This window comes from Trematomus bernacchii, unplaced genomic scaffold (genome assembly GCF_902827165.1).
Source record: "Trematomus bernacchii unplaced genomic scaffold, fTreBer1.1, whole genome shotgun sequence".
Taxonomy (NCBI): domain Eukaryota; kingdom Metazoa; phylum Chordata; class Actinopteri; order Perciformes; family Nototheniidae; genus Trematomus; species Trematomus bernacchii.
In genome coordinates, this window is record NW_022988043.1 from 20,207,725 (window position 1) to 20,233,723 (window position 25,999).

The 25,999-nt window shown below is 38.9% G+C and overlaps 1 protein-coding gene across 1 annotated transcript in view; it reads left to right on the forward strand.

Moving 5' to 3' along the window:
* si:ch211-251j10.3 (uncharacterized protein LOC799483 homolog) overlaps positions 1 to 25,999 on the forward strand; it is a 43,683-nt gene that overhangs the window by 12,060 nt on the left and 5,624 nt on the right. The window contains 18 exon segments of the mRNA XM_034117508.1: positions 8,928 to 9,232; positions 9,693 to 9,767; positions 10,514 to 10,571; positions 10,573 to 10,708; positions 11,916 to 12,040; positions 12,984 to 13,199; positions 13,649 to 13,752; positions 13,862 to 13,946; positions 16,830 to 16,907; positions 17,308 to 17,394; positions 17,978 to 18,010; positions 18,126 to 18,247; positions 18,380 to 18,475; positions 19,408 to 19,621; positions 19,704 to 19,775; positions 21,353 to 21,397; positions 23,425 to 23,685; positions 24,656 to 24,770. Of these exon segments, the coding sequence (XP_033973399.1) occupies positions 8,928 to 9,232; positions 9,693 to 9,767; positions 10,514 to 10,571; positions 10,573 to 10,708; positions 11,916 to 12,040; positions 12,984 to 13,199; positions 13,649 to 13,752; positions 13,862 to 13,946; positions 16,830 to 16,907; positions 17,308 to 17,394; positions 17,978 to 18,010; positions 18,126 to 18,247; positions 18,380 to 18,475; positions 19,408 to 19,621; positions 19,704 to 19,775; positions 21,353 to 21,397; positions 23,425 to 23,685; positions 24,656 to 24,770 (2,227 nt within the window).

The window sequence follows — 25,999 nt, forward strand, 5'->3', positions numbered from 1 at the left end:
TCGGCTAACCATTATAATCCGTTTATTGGGTTTATTATTTATAACTGTAATGATGGATTATCAGTAATCATTTTAAAGTTACACAGAGACATTGGATTAACCGTTTCCTATGCCCTTGAACACAACTTTTGATCACAAAACAGCAAAGGTAAGACATAATTATCATCATGGCTACGTAAAGTGAAGTTGTTTTCTTGCTCTTTCCTGGCTGCTAGTTCAGTGAGTTCTGGTCGTACAGTGATGAGACTTATACCAATGGAATCTGTGGAATCTCAGCTTTCATGTGATATGTTGTTGTGCAGATAAAATGACGTGGAAAAGATCGCTTTTGCCAGTTATGTGCTAAAGTAGCCGTTAGCCCCGTTAGCCCGTTTTGCTAAGTGTTGATTTAGACTCTTGGTGTTGGACTTCTGTTCCGTGTAGGTAAAATGGTTAATATCGTCTGTTAGCTGAGTGTTTCCCGTTAAGTGGGTATGCATCATTAATAGGTTGTTAAATGTTAAGAAGCCTTGAGACGCTGTTTCTTGCAAGATGTTGCGTCTGCCCCTATGGTCTGTCCCCGGGAGTCTCACAATAATAAGAGCGCTGTTAGGAGAGATGACGAGTGGCATTCACAGTGGCCAATCAGAGTGGTACTCAAACCGGATACGTCACACTGGATGAGGGTTCCCAACCAACCAGAATTGTTTAAACTAAGGAAGTAGCGTAATTCATATACCGATAGCAGCACCGTTTGTCCAGCGGCTTAACGGTATACCAATACCGTCCAATCAGGAGGATGGGAGTCTGTGAGGTTGCAATAGCAAGGTATAGTAAGTTCCCACTGTTTTGTTGGACATGAAGAGACATTTGATACATTTTACTTACATATAGTTAAGTAAATACCCAAATAACAGCAACAACATCTCTGAACATTTATCTCAAATGGCCTAGCAATTCAGTTATAGTTGCACAACAGTGAAAAAAAGCATCATTCAGGTTAATTTTCAGTTACTTTGTAGATGAAAATTACTGCAGGCTGTCATTTAGAAATTCCATTGGTTGTTAGAATTCAGTCTCACATTTTTTAACCTCTGTGTGTTTTTCTAAAGTGTCTCGATTCAAAGATTTTGTTAAATCAATGTTAAAAAGTCTCTGAAACAGCACTTTTAGTTATGTTGACTGATTTTGGTATGGATGTCACAAAAAAAACGATATTTTGGTTGATGCCAATATTTAGAAAACATGATGGTACTCGTTTTTGCAAGTAATATCAAGGCAAGACATGCAGTGGCCTGTTGCCCCAATAGAAAATGTTTTAGGGACGCAAATAACTGACTATAAATGCGTCTAGGTGATGCACCCTATTTTTTCCCTGTTAATTCCACATATGAACAACATGTCTGTGTTGAAATCGACAGGAGTAGAGCTAGTTAGCGTTAGCTCTAAGCTGTCAGCAGCCGGTGAATGGATGTATCATCATAGAGTTGCACTATGATGCGTTCAAGTTTTAATTAGTGTTGGGCGAACGAAAACGAAATGTGACCAATTGTAATCTTGTGGAGAAATGTTCAAGACTTAAAGGACACCTATCATGCTATATTTGAACAATATATTGTAGGGCCATACCTATATAAAGTATATAAATATAGTTGTTTTTTTCAAAATACCAAACAGATCCTGCATTTTAGCCATGCCTCATTTCGCTCCATTTGCTCTTTCCAGCACTGTTTTTGCAGGGGGCTGATTCTGTGAGCTGCAGCTGACCCCCCCCTGCAGGAGAGGGGAGCGTGCTCTGAACAGCTGCTGGGCTGTCAGAAGAGGGGGGAGATCTCCGTCCTCCGTGTTTTATTATATTATTATATAGAGTCGTTATTCATTTGTTTTAAAGCTCAATAAATAACAAAGAAGACCTTTGACCGGCACATTTCAAATTTTGTCCGGAAGATTTAAACTTTAACGGACATCTTGACCGGCGAAAAAAAACCTAACTGAAACTCTGCCGCACGGTTCCCTCGTTCCTTGGAAGAGGCGGAGAGGTGGGTGTTTGTCATCTGCTGGTGGACTAACCGGAGAGAATTACAGTGCTTGCCTCGATTGCATTGAATTACAGCAGCAGGAGCAAACGCTTGCCTCGGGGAGGGAGAAAAAAAGCCACAGCGGAGAATAAACAGAAGGGCAACCATGCGCGGGAAGTCTTCTTCGCTGCTTTTGTGGCAGACTACAGCGCCACTTACAGGCCTGGCATATGTACTACAGCGTCTCCAGCACTTTCGAGCGGCAATGGCCGGCCGTGGCCCAACCCCACATTGCCCTGATAGGTGGAGAGTTGGCCCAATAGCCGTAGCGCCACCGTCCTGACGTCAGTAACGTGTTCAAATCTGGATCAGTTTTTATCAGATCCGTTGCAGCCCCGTTTTTAGAGATTTGGGTATGGAGGAAAATAGAGAGGGTTGTGTTTTCTGACACTTGGTGAGTTCCCTGGAACACCGGGGACACATATTCATGTATACAAGACGTACAAAAGTGCATTTTGCACGATTGGTCCCCTTTAAATGAATACAGTTGTTTGAAGTAGTTTTTACATAAATATGAGCGACGGAATTATTACTTTTTTAACTTCTGAACAAACTGTATTTAAATGGAGTGTATGTTGAAGTTCACAGGATGTATTGTTTTGTTGTTATCCATGCTACTAAATTGGTTATGGTGAGTTTTGGTTTTTCATTGTTATTGGAGTTGACTACTATATTTCTAGTACTGTGATACTCTTAAAATTATAGGTCATGTTGTGTCTTTGAACTGTGTGTTGTGAAAAATGGTTCAAAGAAAGTGAGATTCCTGCATGTAAGCGTGGTAAAGGATAAAAGATGGGTTCATATCCGTTTTTTGTAATGTCTTTTGAAACAAAACAGTAAATCCATTCATTCATACTCCACTATGGCCCATGTGCCTTGAATTTACCCGTTTCCTCTTTCTGGAAACCTATTTCCCTTTCTCTCTCACATCAGTCTTTGCTGACATTCCTCCAGCCCACATGTACATTCATGGTCATTCATGGTCAGGATGGTGTAGGTGAGCGCAGATCTGATAAGTGTTTGCAGCGAGTGTGGAGGAGGCACTCTCCGCATGCCAGACATTTCTGTGGACCCTGCTGGAGTTTTCTGATTTTATTACAAAACAATTGAACAAACCAATAAACAGTTTACAGGATATACATTTCAGAGTTTAATTAGATACGTTTTACATTTCTTTTTACATTACCATCAAGTGTTTGTATTTATTTGTCTGCCATACGTTATAGTGACTCTTCTGCTGTCTAACAAAATAGCGGGGCTGTGGATTTGTGCTAACTAGCATTGGCAAATACTTCTTGGGTTTGTTTTAAGTCCTGTCTACATGTATTTTGAATGTTTAGATGATAATGATTCATTTTTGGTTGTTCTACTGAGTTGTCGGCGTTTAATTGGCCCTGATGTTAAAACCGCAACCCATCTGGTACATCTGGATAAAAGAAACATTTATATTTTTACTGTAAATACTCTACCTACTAATTTCACTCTGCTGTTGTTAATGTAGGGACATGTTGTGACCGGTAAATATAAAATCCTTCCCTGTATTTTGTCTGTTTAGTTATAGTTAATTACAATTAAGGGTAAAGAGGATTCTATAAATATAACCATCAGTGCCTGTTTTTAGTGCATCATGTTCAAAATGCAATGTCCTGGAAGCGTAGAATATTTGCGATTTTATGGCATGACAACTATGACTAAAATAGCTTTATCAATCAGACAATGTTAACTTTTAGTTCGAAACAGTTAGAAACTACTGTACATGGCGATGAAGTCTATCATTTCCTTTGAATAGCCATTCCTCTTCAAGGAAATTAAAGTCTAGCTTTGTTTTAGTTTTTACCATCTTTTCTCTTTAATTCTGCCAAATGATCCAATGTCTTGCTCCAGGGCTGCCCATGTTTAGAAGCCACTTCCTGTGTGTTGGTAACCGAGTTGGTGCTGATCTGGTTGACTAAGCCTGAGTCAGACTGAAGGAATGTGAGAGACTATCTTAGATTTTCTTTTAAAGAGGCAATTCAAAGGCAGTCCCCTCTTATTGACCCATTGTCAGAAAATGAAAGTGCACTTTGCTCCAGTTGAAGAAGCTGTGGCTTGTTCAACTGGTGGAGGCTGGTGCAGTCTGCTGAGAGACTGCAGCCCTGATTGAACGGCAAAACCCTTTTCATATTCTTTAGCACCCATGTTCTTTGATCAGAGAGGTGTTCACTTTCGGTTTAGGGTTTACAAACATTTAGAAAGATTCTATAAGAGAAGAACTCATCAGATTTAAGAGCAACCTGCCAACGTTATTGAAGCCGTCTGTTGTCTTCCTGTCTTTGTGGTCATGCTTTGTCAACAGGCAAACAATTAATGTTCCCGCATGGTTCTGATTTCCGATTTCAGACTGATTTTAGTGGTGTAAAGTAATTTAGTACATTTACTCAAGTTCTGTACTTAAGTACTTTTACCCCACTACATTTATTTAATACCTTTAGTTAATGTTCACATTTGGATTAATGATGTGAAATATAATCAAGTCTTAAATCAGACCTAAACTCTGGTACTTTACTCAAGTACAAGATCTGAGTACTTCCACCAAGTCTAATGTTTTAGCATTTAAGCGCCTCAGTTAATCTTGGCTTTTTGTTGTTCCTGTCTCTGAACCTTTCTGGTCAAATTATTGATTGTTTTGTTCAAGTAGTAACAAGAGTTTTGGTTATCATGGCAACTGGATGTATAGGAGCATTATGGTGGGAATTGACTGGTCTGATGGAGCGAGGCGCTGGCCTTGAGCGCTGCATTTTTCAGGGCTTGAAGCGATAGTGGCCCCTGTGCTTTGGCTGATAAGAACCTCTCGTGCTGTCAAGGCCCTCGGCCGCAGCTGTGCCTCCGCCATTATACTCTGCAGGATTTACAACAGGCCAGGGGTTTGTCTCCTCTCCCCATTTATCTGGCACACACCCCTCCCTCTGTAACAAGGGTACTGGAGTTCAGGTTCTGTGTGTGAGCTTGGTTCTTTCATTGTTCTGGAAACACTTTTGCTTATTTACTCTCTAGTATATTTTTTGGTGGACAGTTGGTTGGTATTCAAAATTCAAGGCTTTATTGTTATGTGCACATTAGCTACAGTGTAGATATGGCAATGAAACACTTAAGTCACAGGCTCCTCCAACAGTGCAACATGAATATACTGTATATAGGACATAAAACAAGTCAAACAGATAAAATAGTACAAGAGATTCCAGTAGGAGCCAGTTTTATGCCTTTATCCAGTTTTTGTTCTTGTTTTTAAGAACACATATTGTTGCTATGACCAGCATCAGCCCTTTTCTATTTGTAACCCTGTGTGTTTTGATGTTATTCCTGTAGGTAAGGATGTTGATCTTACTCTCCTGTTGGAGGACTGACACCTAAACACACCAGAGTACTGCTAAAGTCAAGTTTTAACTTTAATTATCTAAAAATGGGTCTTTGTATTATAGATTCATGAAGTTATCAATTCCCTAGAACAGAAAATAACATGTAGTCTTTAGATGTTTACTATCTTAGAAGCCTTTGGAAACTAGCAAATACTCGCATCTGACAAGGTAATTAATTAAATGACTATTAAATAGTTATTAAAATGTCTAACTGCTGAACATTTCTGTCCATTCCCTTATTTAATGGTTTCACCTCTAGACTTCATTCTCTTCCATTTGTAACCCAATGGAAAGCCAAACTAATGTATATCAGTCAATCTACAGTTGACCAAAAAGCCTCCCTCTTTTAACTGAAATTAATCACATTATGCACCAAATATCCTGTTTTTGTGAACAAATGTCATTTACTAAAGCATATCTAATAGTTTAACTCTCTTTGTCTTAAACATCCCCCCAATTGGTGATTTTTCATAAAGAAAACCAGACACTACCCATTGAGATATCACCCTGAAAATGTTTGTGATGTGTCACTAACTTTGTGTCATATCTTACAGATCTATTTCACATATTTCACTTCTTTGCTTATCCAAATCATTGAATCCTAAGTACAAGAACAGTAGCTGAGCTTGATGATCACTTTTTCCAAATTCCCAGCCATCCTTATTTTGCGCTTGTCTCCATGGTAACAAAGACACAACAGAGGGACTTGGCGTTGACTGATGTTACCGAATAGATCCCTGACCCACAAAAAAAAGTAGGCAGTGAAGCACAGGGAGTCACGCTGAGCCTTGGAAATGGACTCTGGTGACTAATGCTCCCAGTATGCACTACCAGGGGCCTTGTTGACTGTGGCACGCCAGATTACATGCCATTTCTCCACCGGGGCCTCAATGACTCACACTGTAGCTCGGCTATTTAGAGGTACATGTTCAACACTGTCAGGCCCATCTTTAGCAGTTATACTGACTGCAGATTGGAAACTCTTCTCTGTGCCAAAGAAAATCGAGTTTAGACTAGATAGATAAATAGATAGATAAATACTTTATGAAACCCAAATTGGGTAATCATTTTTTCACAGCAGCAGTGTTGTCAAGCATTACACTAGTTACAAATATTGAAAAGATACAATTAGATACAAATATAATTAAAGAAAATTAACATTAGCGGCCTAACTTTATATATAATAAAAATGAACATTGGCAGGAAGTATATACAAATTCACAATAAAAAGGACATATATCACAAGAGTATCTAAATAATAGACAATATAATGAAAATATTGAATAAATGGAATACTCTACAATATACAATATCACTAAGCTACAGCAATATATAGAAATACTACAAAGACTACTGGAACTTTGTGCTTCTGAGCGATCTAAAATGTACAGCATTCTTATAGCCCCCTTTCAGTCTTGTCAGTGCTTCTACTTATGCAAGTCATCAGCACGGACCAAGTCCTTTTAAATCAATATTCCAGTATCCATGACTTTGACCTCTTCCTGGTCAGGGCTGTGACTGGTTTTGGTCTCGAGTTTGTTTTCATTCAGTCCAGTTCGAGTTCATTCACCCTTTTGTGGATTTTTTTTTCTCCAAATTCAGTTCCTATTTCAAAATGTAGATATTTTCCCAATACATTTAATACCTTTTTATTTCCAAATGTTAATACTCATAGCAAAATCATATCATTTCAGTAACTGGGTTGAAACACATAATCACATATAAAGCAAAAATAAATGTTCTTGGTTTAATAAGAACCCCATTTTACTGACTGTCCTTTACTTTATTTATTTATTTTATTTGAAACCTTTTATGCTCTTAACCTTTTATTTTTATTTTTTATATTACCATATTTTACTCAATATGCTCCTTAGATATCTTTTTATTTTATTTGTTTTATTATTTTCTTCTTATAGCTTTGTGAAGCACCTTGAGATGACGTTGTTTTTAAAGTGTGCTATATAAATCAAATGTATTATTATTATTATTATAATACAATCACATTTTGAAAAAAAAGTGGAGAAAACGTGCTAATATTGTTTAGTTAGTAAAATATGTCCATTAAAAGCCCAGGGTAGCATCTGAAAATTGAGTTCTTTCTCACCAGCTATCTAAAACTGAATAATATTTAGATGACTTTGACATAGGAGGAAGTAAAGTAGCAAGTCCTCACAACCTTAGATACCCTAACTTGGAAAAGGGGCCCTATTAGGCTAATTTTCAGGTTCATATTAGTATTTTGTGCCTCTACTGTGACATGTCTCCATGCTTTAATGTTCAAAAAGGTCGTTATTCTTCTCATGCTGCCTGTGCTGCAGAAGCTCAGTCTGCTCTGGTTAACTGGCAGGCTCTATTGTTTTTGGTCAACTTCTTACAGGGAAGGGAAAACCCCTAAATTCCTAATAATTACGTTATTATTAATGCAGTTTAGTGGTCACTTTTGGATTGTGACAGATATTTGGTAATACTCTGTCAGAGGTCAATAAGCCTATCTTGACTTGAAGATGAGTTTAGTTTTGTAACCCATCCATTGGTTTCTGTTGTGTAACTATCAGCAGCACTAATGCGGGTCACATGTACGACATGTTGACAGCATGAAACCATCTCTGTCAACACTTTCTTTTTTATGTTCAGGAAAAAAAGAACAACAAAATGCAGCGATGGTGACATGCAAACAGCCTACAGAGCTCTCATTCATGCTACAAGCGGCGTGCGTTAATTCCCTGTTTGGGTTATATACAGGCTGCAGCTTGTGTTGTAGTGCCGGTTATCCAGTAAGCTCTGGTTAGTTACGGGCTATTGTTTGAATGTGCACGGCCACGCATGATTCACGGAGTATGACTCAATGAAGGGACCAAAAAAAGATGAGAGCGTGTCACACAGATGGTCATAATTAAAGGGTTTTCGTCCTAAAATGAGATGTCAGACATTCTTAACACGGTGGCATCTTTTCTCTGTCTTCAGCTCTCTCTAATTTGCTTAAAGCTTGTTCCAACATCAAACATCTTGAATCATATTCATGATAGGGTTATTCTAGTCATTTTATAGGGGATATTATAGTGATATTGTGTGGTTATAACTAACCTAATGGAAGTGTTTTGGGCCGTGGTAGCGCGCTTGCATTTGTTGGCCACCGTAGGTTGGGATTGAACCACTGACCCTCTCATGTTTGACGACTTAAGGTCATGACAGGTGGAACAGCGGACTCCGCTGTGCAGCCTTTGAAGGAACGATTTGTGATCTATATGTAAATAAACCAATACACCAATATTGATCTAAACTCGAAGATAATAAACTTTTAGTGCAGGGACTGAAACTGTTTTTCCCCCCAATTGTATCAGTGAGGATTGTGAATAGATAATTGAGACGTATAAGGGAACTCATATCACAGTATTATCAGGTTATAACCCAACAAACCACTGATTTCATTAGTTGGAGTACAATGTCTTATTTTCCGTTTGTTCTTGTCTCGTAGAGCTCGACGCAGGAGATAGGAGAGGAGGCCGAGGATGACGCCATCTTCACCATCACGCTGAGGAAGGTGCAGCTCCACCAGTCGGCCAGTAAGGGGCAGCGATGGCTGGGCGTGGACACGGACTCCGCCTTGAGCCTCTACGAGACCTGCAAGGTGCGGACCATCAAGGCCGGCACGCTGGAGAGGCTGGTGGAGTACATGGTGTCGGCGTTCAGGGGAAAAGACTCCACCTACGTCACCATCTTCCTCTGCACCTACCGCTCCTTCGCCTCCACCAGGCAGGTGCTGGATCTCCTGCTCAACAGGTACAGTGATGGCAGGGGGATAAATCATTTTGTTACCCAAAATGTCAGACTTTTCCCTAGTAGTGTAGTTGGCAGCTCATAGAGTCCTGTGGTGAACCCGGAAATGTTTAGTACACCAACGTTTTATGTGCAGGGATGTGACTGTATTTACAAGTTTGATTTGTAACTATCTTTTATCTGTTTTATGATTTCTGTTGGAAGAACACTTTATCCTCTATTCACCACAAACATTCAAAATCAACACATCTGGAAATAAAGGTTTTACCAGACAAGAAGGGGATCAAAAACTGTATTCTGAAATTAACTAAAGCTGTCATACTCTGGTTTAAGTGGTTTAAATAATAATATATTTAAATGTATGACATTTGTAAATGAAGCCTACAAGTTTTTATTTCTATCAGTATTTAAATGTTGCTATTTAATTCACTTAATGGAACAACTTGTGTTTCTTCTTGTTTAGGTATGCCAAGCTCCAAAACTTCCCCGCAGCCACAGCACACAGAGTGTCCCAGGACGACCGCACAGAGCTGAGGAAGTGAGTCTGCCGCACACTTCAGGGTCCAGCTGCCAACCATAATCACAGAGTACATTAGACTCACACTCCTGCACGTCTTGAAGGGATATCTGCAGAGCTTAAATCTCGATCTGTTTCTTTGCAAGACACCTGTCAGGCTGAGGGAGGGGCTTTTTTTGCAGGCGTGAATAGTATTATTCTTTTTACTTTTCTTCAGTTTGGTAATAATAGAGCATGTGGGCATTGCTTGTTCAAACCACAGGACAGTCACTCGTCAGGTCAATGAGCTTCTTCGTTAAAATACCTAATTGAGCAGTGTTGGCATTAAATTGGAAGTCAGTAAAGTATGAATACCACAAAATTAGACAATTCTTTAGTAAACGTGCATGGACAGGGAAATTACATCACTGATTTTGAATATATTTTTAAACAACCTCTGTTAAAATGTCTTACTAGTAATAAAATAAGAAAAAATATCTAATGCTAACACACTAACTGCTTATATTAATTCAGAAATGACTTGCTAACATTAAGCTAAATTAGTTTGTTAACCCTAATTGAAATGTTTTAGTTGTATGATGAGCAACATTTTATTTATTTATTAATCCAGGCTATGTTTAATAAAGTGAGCTTGCTCATTTTCATTTGATTTAGCATTTATATTTAGCCTTTAGCCGTTTAAAACTGCCTTTTATGTACAACGATTTATGTCCCATCGTCTTTGGTTTTCCGCACTCATCTTTATATTAATGGTGTGTGTGTTGCAGCACTGTGTCGTCCATCCTGGGCGCGTGGCTGGACCAGTACTCTGAGGACTTCTGGACCCCCCCCCACCTACGACTGTCTGCACCAGCTCATGTCCTACCTCCGCCTGCACTTCCCTGGCTCGGACCTGGAGCGCCGCGCCCGCAACCTGCTGGCCCACTTCCACCGCCGGCAGCAGTGTGAGCCTGATCCTGAAGGTATGAAGGCAGGACAGGAGAGGGACCACAGCAGGGCAGGGGGGCCAGAAGAGAGCAAGGGTCAGAGCAAGGGTCAGAGAGCAAAGATAGATTTGTGTTTTCTTTTTTTTTCTTTTAATAAATTAATGACTTTTTTCTTTTTGTATTCTTTTGTTATTTTATTTATTTATTATTGCAAGTGCAAACAGGGCCATGGGCTCAATCTTTAGGAACTTCGGTTGGGAACCAGAGGTTTAAGTCCCAAAATGGACCAAGTATAAAGCGTGGACTGGTACTTTAAGAGGGGCCATTTTGTCTCCTGGACACTGCTGAGGTGCTATTGAGAAAGGAACCCCCTCACAGCTCTCTAAACTGATACCAGGATGTATTCAATGCATAGACAACATGTCACAATATATGCATTGCTGTGTACATGCAGTGGCAGACAAAAAACTCAGATATTATACTTAAGTAAAAGTAGAAATACTACGGTGTTTTCTCTATTTCCATCGTTTTAGAAACGCATTTGCATCTATCGGCCATCAAGTTACAAAAAAGTAAAACATGTTAAAATACTTATTGTGCGTAATGGGCCATCTCAGATTCGTATATATTAAATGACTGAACTATGACTATTTATGCATTTTTGTTTTAATCAGAGCTTTAGTTTATTTATGTTTTTATTAGCTAATAATCTAAATTTGTTAAGTAACTAGTAACTAATCTTGTCAAATAAATGTAATGGAGTAAAAGTACAATATTAGCTACCAAAATGTAGTGGAGTAAAAAGTACAATAGCTATAAGTAACATAAAATGGTAATCCAAAATCTTACTTAAGTACAGTACTTGAATACATATATTTCACTGTATTACACCACTGTGTGCATGCACTGTTGTTTTTTTCTTTTTTTAGGTTAATCAGTTACATCAGATCCTCATGGACAGCTTAACATTCCGTGGAGCTGTAGTCAGTTCACATGCTGTAATACTTGTTGCTGTAAAGAACAGTTTGGTTGTACAAGTTACAAGAACAATAATAATAAAGTGATAAGGACCACCTGGCAGTCACATGAAATTGAGTGAAATGTCCACATCCTGCAGAGATAACACAAACATGAAGGTCACAGAGATGATGAGAAGCAGAAGAAGTCCAGGGACTGTGTTTGTGTTGAGCTCAGGTTGAGGCACTGTTGTTGAAAAATAATCCAATATTTTGTATCTCTTCAGGGGAACACATCGGCTGCCCTTTTGCTACGCAGGAAGAGAGCGGCTTCGAGGACGAGCTTCCTGCTTTCAGCTTCCTGTGCTTTGACCCCATTATGGTGGCAGAGCAGTTCACGCTCATGGACGCGGTGAGGACTTTGCCCTTCCCCTTATCAACAGATCTTCCTCTACAGTTGCTTTTCAGTTTGGCTTTCAGATCAGTAAAAAGAAAAAGTATTTTCTGTGACTGGTGATTGTTTGATGTATTATTAAGTCCTTGTAGGAACAATGAACTGATGAATTCAAGTTATGCTTTTTGGGGGATTTCCCTTTCCTGTATGTCAGGGGTGTCCAATTTTTTTCACCGAGGGCCACATACAGAAAAATATACGAAGGGCTGGGCCACTCACTAGGGGTGAGGTATATTACCTCATAAGTTCAGTTATAAATTGGAAAATCTAAATTTGTTATTGGGCTTTTTTCTTATCAACTTATATTTGTTAGAACATGTTTTCAACTTTAATTGACTGAATTTATTTGAAAATTGGGCTTAATAACACATGAATACTGTGTAATATATTTTTAACATATATATTCAAGACGTACAATATAAGACAAGCAGAAGTTTATTATATTTAAGTCATTATACTTTTAGAAATTGCTAAGGGCTATTCAAAATGGTCTGCGGGCCGCATTTGGACCCCGGGCTGTAGTTTGGACACCCATGCTGTATGTAAATGGCCTGCAAAGGCTAAAATCCAAAAGAGTTTCTCTCTCCCCCCCCCCCCCCCTGCGTGAAACACCTCCATTGGACTCCTGTGTTTGCTTCTGTAACGTAATGACATCACTATGTTACACTCCCACTTCTTTTGGGTAGTTTGGCTGTTGATTAGAGCCGGCCAGCTAACCAATTACAGAAGACTGGGCTCTGGTTCTTTTTAGTAAGGCCTCCCTTTGCTACATCTTTTAAAAATCCTCTCCAATGTTGCCCAGATTTTCTCCAGAGCCACGTTATACATTTTCATATTATCATTTCATCTCAAGCAACTACTGTTACATGCTGACTAATACTCCAATCCACTCTATGTCCAGGACCTGTTTAAGAAGGTGGTTTCCTACCACTGTCTGGGGGGGATCTGGTCTCAGCGGGACAAGAAAGGCAAGGAGCACCTGGCCCCCACCATCAGAGCCACTGTGGCCCAGTTCAACTCCGTCACCAACTGTGTCATCACCACCTGCCTGAGCAACCCCGTGCTGAAGCCCAACCAGAGAGCGCGGTTGCTGGAGCGGTGGATAGACGTGGCTCGGGTGAGGTTCATTGGCACTCGGAAATGTTTGATTTTACTTCCTGTCTGTCTTCTTCTGCTGTTCCCTTAAGTGTGTACTTCCTGTCTGTTTTTCTTCTGCCAGCTCTCCCAGACTTTTAACCTTTTTCCATCTCTTGCGATGTTTTTCTTGTTCTTGTTTTTCTTTTTGTTTGCGTTTCATGCTTTTCACAAATAGGAAAATTAATACTCAAACTCTTATTCAGTTTTTTTTGTTGCCTAGTTGACGTTAAATTGACTGGACTTCTTTCTTCAGATTGATATCACTGCACATACTTTCTTAATCAGAGCGTCCTTTTTTTAAGCAGACTGCTGAATGTCCAAATTGACCAATAAGAATTGAGTATTCCACTAAGCCGTATTATATCAACAGTTACAGCACAGTTTCGTCTTCTCCGTTTCTGACTGGATGATTGTTTACGTTGTGTTCAGGAGTGTCGGATATTGAAGAACTTCTCCTCGTTGCGAGCCATCCTCTCCGCCCTGCAGTGCAACGCCATCCACCGCCTGAAGAGGACCTGGGAGGAGGTATCACGGTAGGTTAACAGCAGTGCGCTCCTCACTGTTGTGTATATGCACAGATTGAATATTGCTGAAGGCAGAGGGGCTGGTTTTTTGTGCCCTGACCTCTGCGTCTGTTCACAGGGAGAGTTTCCGCACCTTCCGCGAGCTGTCCGAGATCTTCTCAGACGACAACAACTACTCCCTCAGCCGAGAGCTGTTGGTGAAGGTGGGTCACAGCTTAAATAAATTATGTCCTTTCAAATATCAAAAAATAATGTTATAGCTTCAGACTATTATATTGAGATTATAAACCAGTAACCAGTTAAACCAGTTCCACTTACATAATACTCATAAGATTTTATAAGTCGTTTTAGCTGGTCCTCCGACATACACTTATTCTTGTATTTTATATTATTATTTGTATGATATTTATCTATGAAATTGCGTTACTTGTGCAATTTTGGCTGCAGAATAATTTGTGACCTACTCTGTGGTACTTTGCGTAGCTATCAGGTTAACTACAGTGTGACTCAAAATAACTTGAATATGCACAAGGACTGCAATGGTGTTATGTTTAATGGTTATAATGGATGAAAGGTGCTCACAGCATTTACAATCACTTTTTTTATTATTGAATAACAGCGTAATTTGCAGCAGCTCTGATCTCTTTGCATGTAATCGTGTTGCGTAATAGCTTTTGGTACACACAATTACTGTTGCATTATATTACATAATACTTCTAATAATACTACAGTTGATGACATAGATGAACTAAAGAAAAATAAGTAACACCCAGAGACGTGGAGAAGTCTCTGGAGAAGTATTTGCTTCTAATCGGCCCTTTTTAATCCGACAAAGCAATACATTAATATGTGAGAGTTATATAAGGTAATGGCATGTAAACAGATTGCAGCAGGATGTATGGCTTGGATGACCCATCCCATCTGTAGACTTCCTCTCATGCACAAACACATCCTGCGGGGGAGAACACCTTGTACCATGTTCTGTTGGATCACATTAGCATCAATTTATTACTTGTGATGTTCTGGGTGGGCTCCGTGCCGCTGACAGATCGCTGTCGTCATTTATCTGATTTATGGAGTTTAATGCGGAGAGGCGTTGACACCTTCTCATAGGAACGCACTCAGTACAAGGACAGCAAGAGCCGAGTGATGTGACCAAGAGGCAATGACACAGCAAATGTAAACCTTCCATATTCTCATGCTGTCTTAAGAAGCGACATTTGAGTACTGAGAAAACATCACATACTTTTATAATCATTTAAGAACATTTTATTTATCAGATTAAATTGCCGTTTAAATGTGTACCTCTTCTTCTCAGAGACATGACTCACTGATTCATATATTTTCGGCTGGGTGTACCTTACACTTTCCAATTATACCAATATCATTACCTTGGTATAATCATTATTAAAAGCGCCCTATTATGCTTTTTTGTGTCCCCTCCCTGCTTGAAACGCCTCCATTGGACTCCTTTGTTTACTTCCTGAACATAGTGGCATCACTGTGTAACACTTGCGCTTCTATTGGCTAGCGCTCAGCGCACGGTTAGGCTAAGGGGCGGGAAATCTCCAAGCGGTTGACCAATCACAACACAGCCGACCAGCTAACCAATCAGAGCAGACTGGGCTCTGGTCTCAGACAGAGGGTGAAAAGAGGTGCTGCAGCACAGGCAGTATGAGAACAATAAAGAGCTTTTAGAACATTAAAGCATGGAGACATGTCACAGTAGAGACACTAAATGCAAATATGAACCTGAAGATGAGCACAATAGGGCCCCTTTAAACCCCTATTTTATTCAATTTACTTTTTTATCAGAAACAAGACTTTGCTCTCTAGTTATTATTCAAGTGTACAATATAAAAATGAATGGCACAAGACATGTTTATTTTTGATATTACTACCACATATCGTTTGCTGTGGAACAGTGAGGGAATCCCCAATGACGTCAAGAGGAGATGGAAACCTTTGGCATGTGTAGATAAAGCTCTGATCTGACGCCGGTGTGAGAGCACGTCGGGACGTCGACTCTCTCTCGCTCTATCTGCTCAGGCCAGGCTGCGTTCACTGGGATCGCTCAGCTCCAGTTACAGAAGGCTGCAGCAGCGTTACATCATTCAGAGGAATGTGACGGGGGGTGCATTTTCCCCCACTTTTTGCTCTTACAAAGAGAACACGTTTCAAGAAAATGTGGTCATTCATCTTTATGCTTTGTAATTATAGGAACGTCTTTCTTCTTCGGTGCACTTGCCATACAAAGTACACATTTAATTTCATTTAAAACGTAGGTTAAGGGTCTCTTTTTGGAAGCTTTTGGAAGTATATCAAGCGGATATCCACAAAACATCCATGAAGGGAGGTTCCCACTGGATAACCTCGAGGGCCTGACCTCTATTCATGTTAAAACAGTGAAACGAGTTTGAAAACAAATATATTTAGTGGTTGTAAAATCTTGTAAAAATAACCCTAATGTTTGGCAAAGCCTTGCAGACTTTACTTCGTGATTAAAGGAAGTATTTACTTTACTTACCCTCCAAAACATTGATTTTGAATTAGATGCAATAGATTGTTTTCAAATCTCTGTGCTTTGCTACATTGCTGGCTTCCCCTTTTAAGCATTCGCATAATGGTTATATAATATTTGTTGTTGTCGGATAATATCACACTGTGTGTCTTAAAAAGACTTGAATTTCATTTTGTTCATACGTGTTTTGGAAACATCAGAAATATACAGTACAAGCCAGCTTTAAACATGGCTGTGTGTGGCAGAGTCTTTCACTTTGATTCAAGTTGTGCAGCCCAGAATTGAGATATGTATTTTTTTAAAGTTAAATTAGACACAAAAGTTGTTGAAAAGCGTAAACTGTTCAGCTGCACTCCAGTTCATAGAGGGACGAGTGGGTTATCGCCTGAAAAATAACAAGAAAAGATTGGTGTTGGCTCTTTATCAATGTTAATTTGTTGTTGTTGATGGAAGACAATAAAGCCCTGTATGTGAAATGTGTAACAGGATTTGAAGAATAGCACAGAATGGTTTCTTTCTTTGTGAAATTAACATAACATTAACATACTCTGTTGTTATTTTGCAGGAGGGCACTTCAAAGTTTGCCACTTTGGAAACTAACCCCAAACGAGCTCAGAGGAGACAGCAGCAGCAGAGAGAACTGGTGAGTCCATCAGAAGCATCAGAAGTATATTAATCTTATTTTTTTTTAAATAAGTTAAGCCTCTGCTATATGTGGTTGTTCTCACACATTCATCCATTTTGTGCAAACAGCCCCCTCCAATGGCAAGTGAAGTCACTGCACTCTTGGAGTAAATACAAATAACTGAACTGTAACAGTGAGGAAACTTATCAAAATACTGATAGTAGGATTTTATGCAATCTTTTGTGTGTGCAAAAAAACGAATATTAAAAAAAGGTTGTTCGATAGAACAAGTTTGTTTTTGAAAAAATCTCATGCACTTTTGTGCCTCTGCCATGAACAAATGGTAACCTCTACATTCAAGTGTCTCAGCCTCCATGTTTCCTACCTCTGCTGACTGCCCTCTGTCCTGTGTGAGCAGGGAGTGATGCAGGGGACCATTCCTTACCTGGGGACCTTCCTGACGGACCTGGTGATGATGGACACTGCCATGAAGGATTACACCGAGGTTAGACATCTGACATGGGACTTTACTCTTATATATTTGTATTAAGGTCCACACAGCGTCACAAGACCACCAGTGTTGGGGGTAATGCATTATTTTGTGGAGCGTTACTATAATCAGATTACATTTGAGTCGCATAGCAGAGATAAACAGGCTTGTTGCGGCATACATCGAGAAGGAAATGTTGCCCGTTACGACAGATTATCTGGATCTGTGCTGATCAGGGCATAAATTAGGTTTAAATGTATATTGTTCTTTTTCATTTGATTTGTGGTGCATCTCAGGTGATGTTAAAGAGTAATCCAAAAGTAATCTAACTATTAGTGTAACTAAGTCCTTTCAGCAGTGAGTAATTGAGTATCGTAAGTTAGTTAAACTAGCAGCGGCTTTCAGAGTCTGTCCGACGATCTGCTTAAAGAAGCTTTTTGGTCAAAAGACACGGACAAAAACAAGCTTCTTCTCCAATCTCTACAGTCACCGCCACTTTTCTGAAGGAAGAAGGCGCTATGTGGACACAGGCCCTTACTTCCTCTTTGGCATGTTCACATTTTTTTAACATCCCATTTTTCATGTTTTTTTATTTCAGGGTGGTCTGATCAACTTTGAGAAGAGAAGAAAGGTGGGTCAAACTTTTTTGGTTACCTAAAATAACAGAAAAAACGAAGTGGCTCCCAGTTCAGATCACACTAACTGGTTCTTAACCCTCCCTTGCTCTCTTCTGTTTTTTTTTGCAGGAGTTTGAGGTGATCGCTCAGATCAAACTGCTCCAGTTAGCGTCCAACAACTACAGTTTCACTCAGGACAGCCACTTCAGGGAGTGGTTCGCAGGCGTGGAAAAACTCAGCGAGGCAGAGAGGTTAGTCTGTGTAATAAAGTCAAATCAGGACTGGATAAAGTTTTACTACGCGAGGTGTTGAAGGATTCAAGTCTTATCCTTGAGATGAGTTCAGATTCATGTCCTCATCGTCCTGACTTCCTGTTCCCGCAGCTACAATCTGTCCTGTGAGATCGAGCCGCTGTCGGAGTCGGCCAGCAACACGCTCAGAGCCAAGAAGAACGGAGGAATCATGAAGCGCTGGAGCGAGTAAGTGACAGAGCTCATCGAAACTGAGGGTTGACAGATGCTTATTTAGATTATTCATAAGCTGAGTCCACATGTGTTATAGCAGCCAATAAGTTGCCAAATAATCTTCCTCCTTCTTAATTATGACAATTATAAGAAATAATTCAAATCTGAAAACTTTATTTGTCCAGAGAGATATTTGGTTTTGTAACAGTGGCTCCATTTTTAGAATGAAATAAAAGACATAAAAGAAATGAAAAAAATATGTATATGAACCAAATAGGTTAAAGTAAGAATGTGCATTTGAAAGATAAGATCAAATAAAATAAAATTGGGATAATTAAATAAACATAAGGAAAAATGTTCCTACAATAGACAAAAAATATAAATGTATATAAACATTAGAAGTTAAGTAAGAATGTGCAATAAAAAGGTAAATACAAAAATAAAGATATTTTTGTAAACATAAGAAGATAAAGTAATATGTCCTATTCTAATGTCCAATAAAAGATACAAATATAATTAAATGTTTATTTAAACATAAAAAGTTTAAGTAAGAATGTGAAATAAAAAATAAATAAAAATAAAGAATATTTTTACGTGGACATAAGACGTTAAAGTTGAATGTTCTCCAATAGATTACAAAAAAATAAGAAATGGAATACAGATATTTGTATACATTCAAATTTAAAGAAAGAATGTGGAATAAAAGGATAAATACAAAATGAAGATATTTATACAAACATAAGTTAAAATATAAAATAAAATAAAAAATAGAATGAAATATTTTTATAAATATTAGAAGTTAAAGTAAAATGTCCATTAAAAGATATATAAAAAAAGAGATTAAATATTGAAACAAAAAAGCAGTTGAACTGCACAGTATAAAAGTGTTCAGCTGCTGATGGTGAAGTAAGTCCTACTTAAATCTCCCCTCATTATTTCTGTTCCAGCCGGCAGTTGACGGAGGCTGGCTGCAGCGGCCCCCCCGGCTCTCATTCCAAGTCCTTCGACCACTCGCACTACAGACCGTACCAAGGAGGCGGGGGGGGCGGGGGGGACAGCGGGGACGCTCTCAGCGTCACCTCGGTCAGCTCCAGTGGTTCGGACCTGGAGGACGTGAACCCCAGCTTCCTGTCAGATTCTCCGGAGGGACACGAGAGAAAGGTGAGGAGCAAAGACCAGCGTAAGAGACCTTTATTTTGGTTTGTGTACAAACAGTAAAATATCTCTGTCTCTTTCTCTGTAGACGTCGACTCCCTCTGTGAAACTTACCGTCTCTGCTTTAGGGAGGGAAGCTCTGGCAGCAGACACGTCAACGGTAACAAGTTTTACTTTTCTATTTGTATTTTTATACTTCAAATCTGATCAGGCATGTTGACAGGTGGAAGTATAGAGCCATTTGGTAGTTATATTTAACATCCACATTTAATTTCTTTAGGTTTTAGATTGTTTGTCTGACATAATCAGTCATTTAGAGACATCACCTTTAGGCTGTGGGAAATCTGTAGTCTAGACATGTTTACATCCTAAAGGACTCGCCTATAAAGTGGTACCGCAGCAGTCTAGTGAAGATAAATAGATATTAGATAAAGATTAAAAGAAAATTAAGCAATAGAGTCAGGCTAGTTTCCTAGTAGTAAGCTAAAAAAAAAAACACTACATTTGCCATAATGCTGCTCAACCTCACAGCCCTTCATCAGACCTGGGAGCGCCTATCGCTTTTCCAATCAGCTTTAGATAAAACCACGCCCACTTCCATATGACAAAAACCTTGACGCTGTTACCCCGGTGTAGCATTTAAGCTAGAATCCAACTATCTAAAAGACTTAGAAGGCACTGAATAGTCTGACTCCTCAGTATGTCTCAGATTGTTTATCTTACACTGCTTGTTCTTTGAGTTCCTCGGGCAGGGGCCTCCTAAGAATAAACGTCAGGGCATATACATCAGTAGCTTCTTTAAATCTAGGCTCAAAACATACTTTTATCCCACTGCTTGCCCTTCTGATTTTCACCTGATTCTTTGTATTCTTTCTTATGGGTTTTACTGTCTTAGGGGCCGTACACATGAGCGTATTTTGCAGTCGTGCTCAAACATGAGAGCAACACCGCCTCTGTGCACCAGTGCTCTTTTTTTCCAATGCACGAGCATGCGCAACCATGGCGCTACCAGGATTGAAAATAGTTCAACTTTTTTCATGTGATGAAGAACATCCAATCGCAGCAAGAGATGTCTGTATTTCCGTAAATACTACTGTACGGCAAATATGGAGAAGATCATTTAATTAATTTCAGTGCAGGTCTATCGTAACCCTGACTTTAAGATCTGTCCATTGTGTCACCCATATTCATTTTATGAGCACCGCTGCTAAAACATCACAAGATCATTAATATCATCGGCTCTCGTGCTGGTGTCCGACACACAAACGCAACACACACAGAGCGTAGCGTAGCAGAGAAGAGACAGAAACAGCGTTTTTTAGGGTAACACTACCGTCCCATGGACAATATTTTAATAAAACTTTAAAAAACAACACCTTGAAAAGGTTCAGCACAAGAGTAGACATCCAGAGCCCGGCCGACGTGGTAAAAAAACCCTCATGTGTACAGCCCCCTTATTTGTATGTTGCTCTTTCAGTTCTTGGCTTTGTTTTGTGTTTTCATGTAAAGCACTTTGTAACATGTATTTTTAAAATCATGAACTAATGAATAAACATGTATAACTTCTAGCAGATCACCTTATTTCAGAAAACACAATATTTCACAGCAGAAAAAGTGGTTAAAGATCATTTTAAGAGAGACAACATTACTATTTACATTTAAACACCGTTATTGTAAATTCTTCAGCTAGTTTGACTCCATACATACGAGGCTCTGATGTTTGTCCCTTTGATTCAGGTGACGAGTCAGGACAAGACTCCATCCGTCATCAGGAAGGAATTAGTATGTTGATCTTTCAGTACTTTCATTTTGTTATTGCTGTTTTTTGTTTTAATGTGAAGCACTTTGTTGGATAAGTGCGACTGTTTGAAGGTATTATTGTTATTAATATAATTCTTATAAAGTGGAATTAGCAAGCTAGCTAACTCGCCAGCAGCTAAATTAGCATCAAATGAGTGATTCATCCCAACATTTGTCACAGTATAAGAAAGCATAGATAATCATTCAAACACATTCGCAGCTGTGGCTCAGGGGATAGAGGATGACCTCCAATCGGTAGGTTGGTGGTTCAATCCCCAGCTCCTGCAGTCAACATGCAGGCGACGTGTCCTTGGGCAAGATATTTAACCCCAAATGTGGGATTGCCAGCCTTGAGTGAATGTGTGGGAATGTTAGTCTCCCTAAAAATTTGAATCAGAAACCTTTTGAATGCGTCCCACAGCGGGGACATTTACAATGTTAGAGCAAAGGGGACAGTGCAGAAAAGACAAACTAAAAGACTAACATATTAGAGGTAAGCACACGTTACTACAAATTACTACACATTCACAGTATGAAAGATAAGTAGCGCATTATAAAAATAGGTGAACATTTAAAAAAAAAAAAAGTAATAAAGTAGCAGCCAGTGATAACAGTAGTAAGACATTTACTGTATAATCCACAATAAATGCCGACTTGTGAAAGCTCTTTGAAGAGTCGCAAAGACAGGGAAAACTGTATGTAAATGTACATTTGCCATGTAGCCAATCACAGTGCTGTGTCAGGCTTTCATATTATGGAAGATGGAGTGGTTTTATCTTTTGTGGGTTGGAAAAGTGATAGAGGCGACGTGGTTAAAACTGGTAAACCCACATCTGAGGCTGAGCAGCACTCTTAGAGACAAGTGAGCAAATCTTCATATGTAAAATTGATGGAGTAGTAGTTTAATTAAGAGGAATAGAGTGGTGCCGTCATGGATGTATAAAGAGAACTGGATACAGACCCCGTTCATTCCTATGAAAATTGCTCAGTGGCCCATGAAGTCAAAATGACCTGACTCTCAAGAGCAAAAGTACCCGTATCTGGGTCCATAGAGCACCTGCATTTTGCTTAAACCCTCCTCCAAACGAAAAGCCCTCATGGTCAATCTTGGCTCGGTCAGATGAACGGAGTGGGAAAATTACTCTGGTTTTCGGCTTTTAACTCATTTTAAACCTTAATAATTTAAATATGGGCTATAAAAATGTTCGTGCTGCGTTGTTTATTTTTTAAAATCCTCTGATTAGCAGCATCTCATTCCCAATGTTAGTCAATGGGAAAAAGTATTTTTGGGCTAAAACGACATCACAAACTGACATGGAAGTTGTATTACAACTGTTTGGCCACCAGGAAAATTCCAGCATCCAGCACACTTCCCGGAGGCCTGGGCGCACTATATATATCCCAAAACCTGGAAATGACTTTTGACATTTCACCACTTCCGGTTCCTTTTCCTCGTAGTCAACTTTCCTCCGAACATGTTTTGGTTAGAAGCCAGAAATCAAATCTGTGCTTAACACAAGCTGAAGAGATTTTAAAGTGTTGTTATACTTCTATGTGTCATAAAAACAGGAGTTGCTAACAAATGACTAAAAGAGACAAATAAACGTCGTCTCGCTGAGCATTAGCCGCCTTTAGCTTAGCGGTGGTGATGCACAGCCATGCAACCGTGCTGTCGTTTGTTTATAGCCTAATGTTAGCTTTTGACTTCTGCTGATTGCATTTACGCTTCAAAAATCATAAAGTGTTCTTAATATGTAGAGATTATACTGCTGAACAAAAAGTTTTAAGTATCATAAATCTGTGTTTGCCAAAGAGTTTATTTGGACCAATATTCCGAAATCCAATGTAAAAATCCCATTACTTTTGACGGGGTCCGTGTGATGCTAACTTGCTGGTCGGCATACACAAATCCCTCCTCACTGCACCACTCTATGGATGATTAGAACAGCGTCAGCCTCCTGTGTGTCCAGCGATGTTCTGTCCTCACCCCTCCTCTGCTCTCCTCTCAGTTCTGGGAGTGCACGTCCCTCTCCTCCCTGGACACCTCTGGGAACAGCTCCGGCTCGGCCTCGGGCTCCAGCAGCGCCTCCTCCTCCTCCGTCTCCTCCTCCACCCCGCTGTCCGCCTCCCGCTCACACAAACGCTCGGTGTCGGCAGTGTCCAACTACTCCACCCTGTCGCTGCCGCTGTACAACCAGCAGGTGGACGACTGCTGCATCATCCGGGTCAGCCTGGACGTGGAGAACGGCAACATGTACAAGAGCATCCTGGTGAGGAAACGTTCAAAGTGTTCTTGTTGTAGAAAGTATCTCAATATGCATAACATCACGATCTCTGAGTTATCTGCCTTGCTTAATATAGTGTTAGTTCCAGAGTATTCATGTTAAATACAACTATAATACAGGATAATATGTGCTTAGCAAAACTCAGATGCTTTTATAACCTTTTGATACCTCTTTATTCATTCCTTTTTAATAGTAGCATATATTCCTAAAATCCTGTTTACATTATAGTCTACTCATTTTGCAATGACTTTATTCCACAAATGTATTCAATGTTTTATTTATGTTATATTTATTCCCTGTATTTTGCAGGATTCATAAAATCCTTAATACAGTTTAAACGAACAAGAAAAAGAAACGTGCCTTATTATATGCTTCGAATTCATAAGCATTTTTTATAAATAATTTAAAATCAATATAATAATTAAACTAATTAATTTAGCATTTATAAAAATAATAAAATAGAAGGGGATAATACTTTTTTTTTTAAACATGTATATAAATACATAAAATGTAAGGAATTATAAAACAAATAAATTGAACATTTATAAAAAATGAATAATATTAAGGGGGATAATTATAATATTATAAAACAATATAAATTAACAATTAAAAAATCTAAAAGTGATTAAACAAAAAAATTGCGAATACACACATAAAGGGGGATATCAAAAAAAGAGAGCATATATATAAATAAATACTACAAAAATCTAAATAATTATTAAACTAATAAATTCATTATTTTAAAAAATCATATCAAGGGGGAAAATTAAACTATATATCTCTAAACATATATATATATATATATATAATTTGTTGTGACTAATCCTAACCCTTTTCACTGACTCAACCCGGAAACTATAGAACTAAAAATGATGTTTATCTGAAACTGTTGAGACTACAGGCAGTTTGGCTCCGACAGAGATACCAGGCTCTGATGTTTGTCCCTTTGGTTCAGGTGACGAGTCAGGACAAGACTCCAGCCGTCATCAGGAAGGCGATGATCAAACACAACCTGGAGCGGGAGAAGACCGAGGAGTACGAGCTGATGCAGAAAATCTCTGAGGACAAAGGTGGAAACTTAAGACACACACATTCTGACTCAAGATCTGCAAACCACAATTAACTACATTTGATAATAACCTAACTTTGGACTGTTTTTTTCTAAAACCATCTGCAGATGTTTTGTATTAACATAGTTCTTTCTCCCACTATGCCACATTGCAGTTTGTGTACTGTTACTTAATATCCTAGTGGGAAAAGGGAAAGACATAACAGAGAAGCAAATGTACACCAATAGAGTGGTGCAGTGACGCGTCCTAAAACCCGGAAGTAAGCTGCTTCCGGTTCCCTCGACAAAAAATAGGATTTTGGAAAATAGCTCGAAATAAGGTCTTTTATAATTTATAAAAGTAGGGTAAACATGTGGAGATTATCCGGCTGAACAAAACGTGATCCGTCTCTTAAATATGTGTCAACCACAGACCTTATTTCCAGCTATTTTCCAAAATCCTATGGAGAAATTGCTTTTTTTCGAGGGAACCGGAAAGAAGCTTACTTCTGGGTTTTAGGACGCGTCACTGCACCACTCTATTAACGTAACACTCACGCTTCTATTGGCTAGCACGCCAACACTTTGTACGTGATAGGCTAAGGGGCGGGACATCTCCAAGTGGTTGACCAATCATAACAGGGTTTTGGTTTCAGATAGAAGGTGAAAAGAGGAGCTGCAGCACAGGCAGTATGATAATAATAAAGAGCTTTTTGAACATTAAAGCATGGAGACATGTCACATTAAAGGAACAAAATACTAATATGAAAACTGAAAATGAGCATACTAAGTCCTTTTTTTGTATCAATTCACTTTTATTTTTCTCACTTACACAATCATACACCGTACAATCTGTAGTTAAAATATGATGTTCCTATCTCCAGAAAGCAACTATAGAAGACAATTAAATTAAATATTTACAAAATATATATTAAAACATTATAACAGACTAGTATGTTTGCAGAGAAAATCAACTGTAAACAATGAAAATGGTCAGACCATGATTGAAAAATAGGAACTATATAACCCGTACATATCAAGTATGCAGTGTTTTGCAGTTAGATGGATTATATATCATGATATAAATGATGTGATAGTTAGTGAAATGCATTGTTTATCTATTAATCTTTTGATGATTTAGTATGTGGGAGAGAAAATCCTACCTATAATCTAAACCTATATAATACACTACTGAAAAGGGAAATCCCCAAAAAGCACAATAGGGCCTCTTTAAACTAAATCATCTTTGTG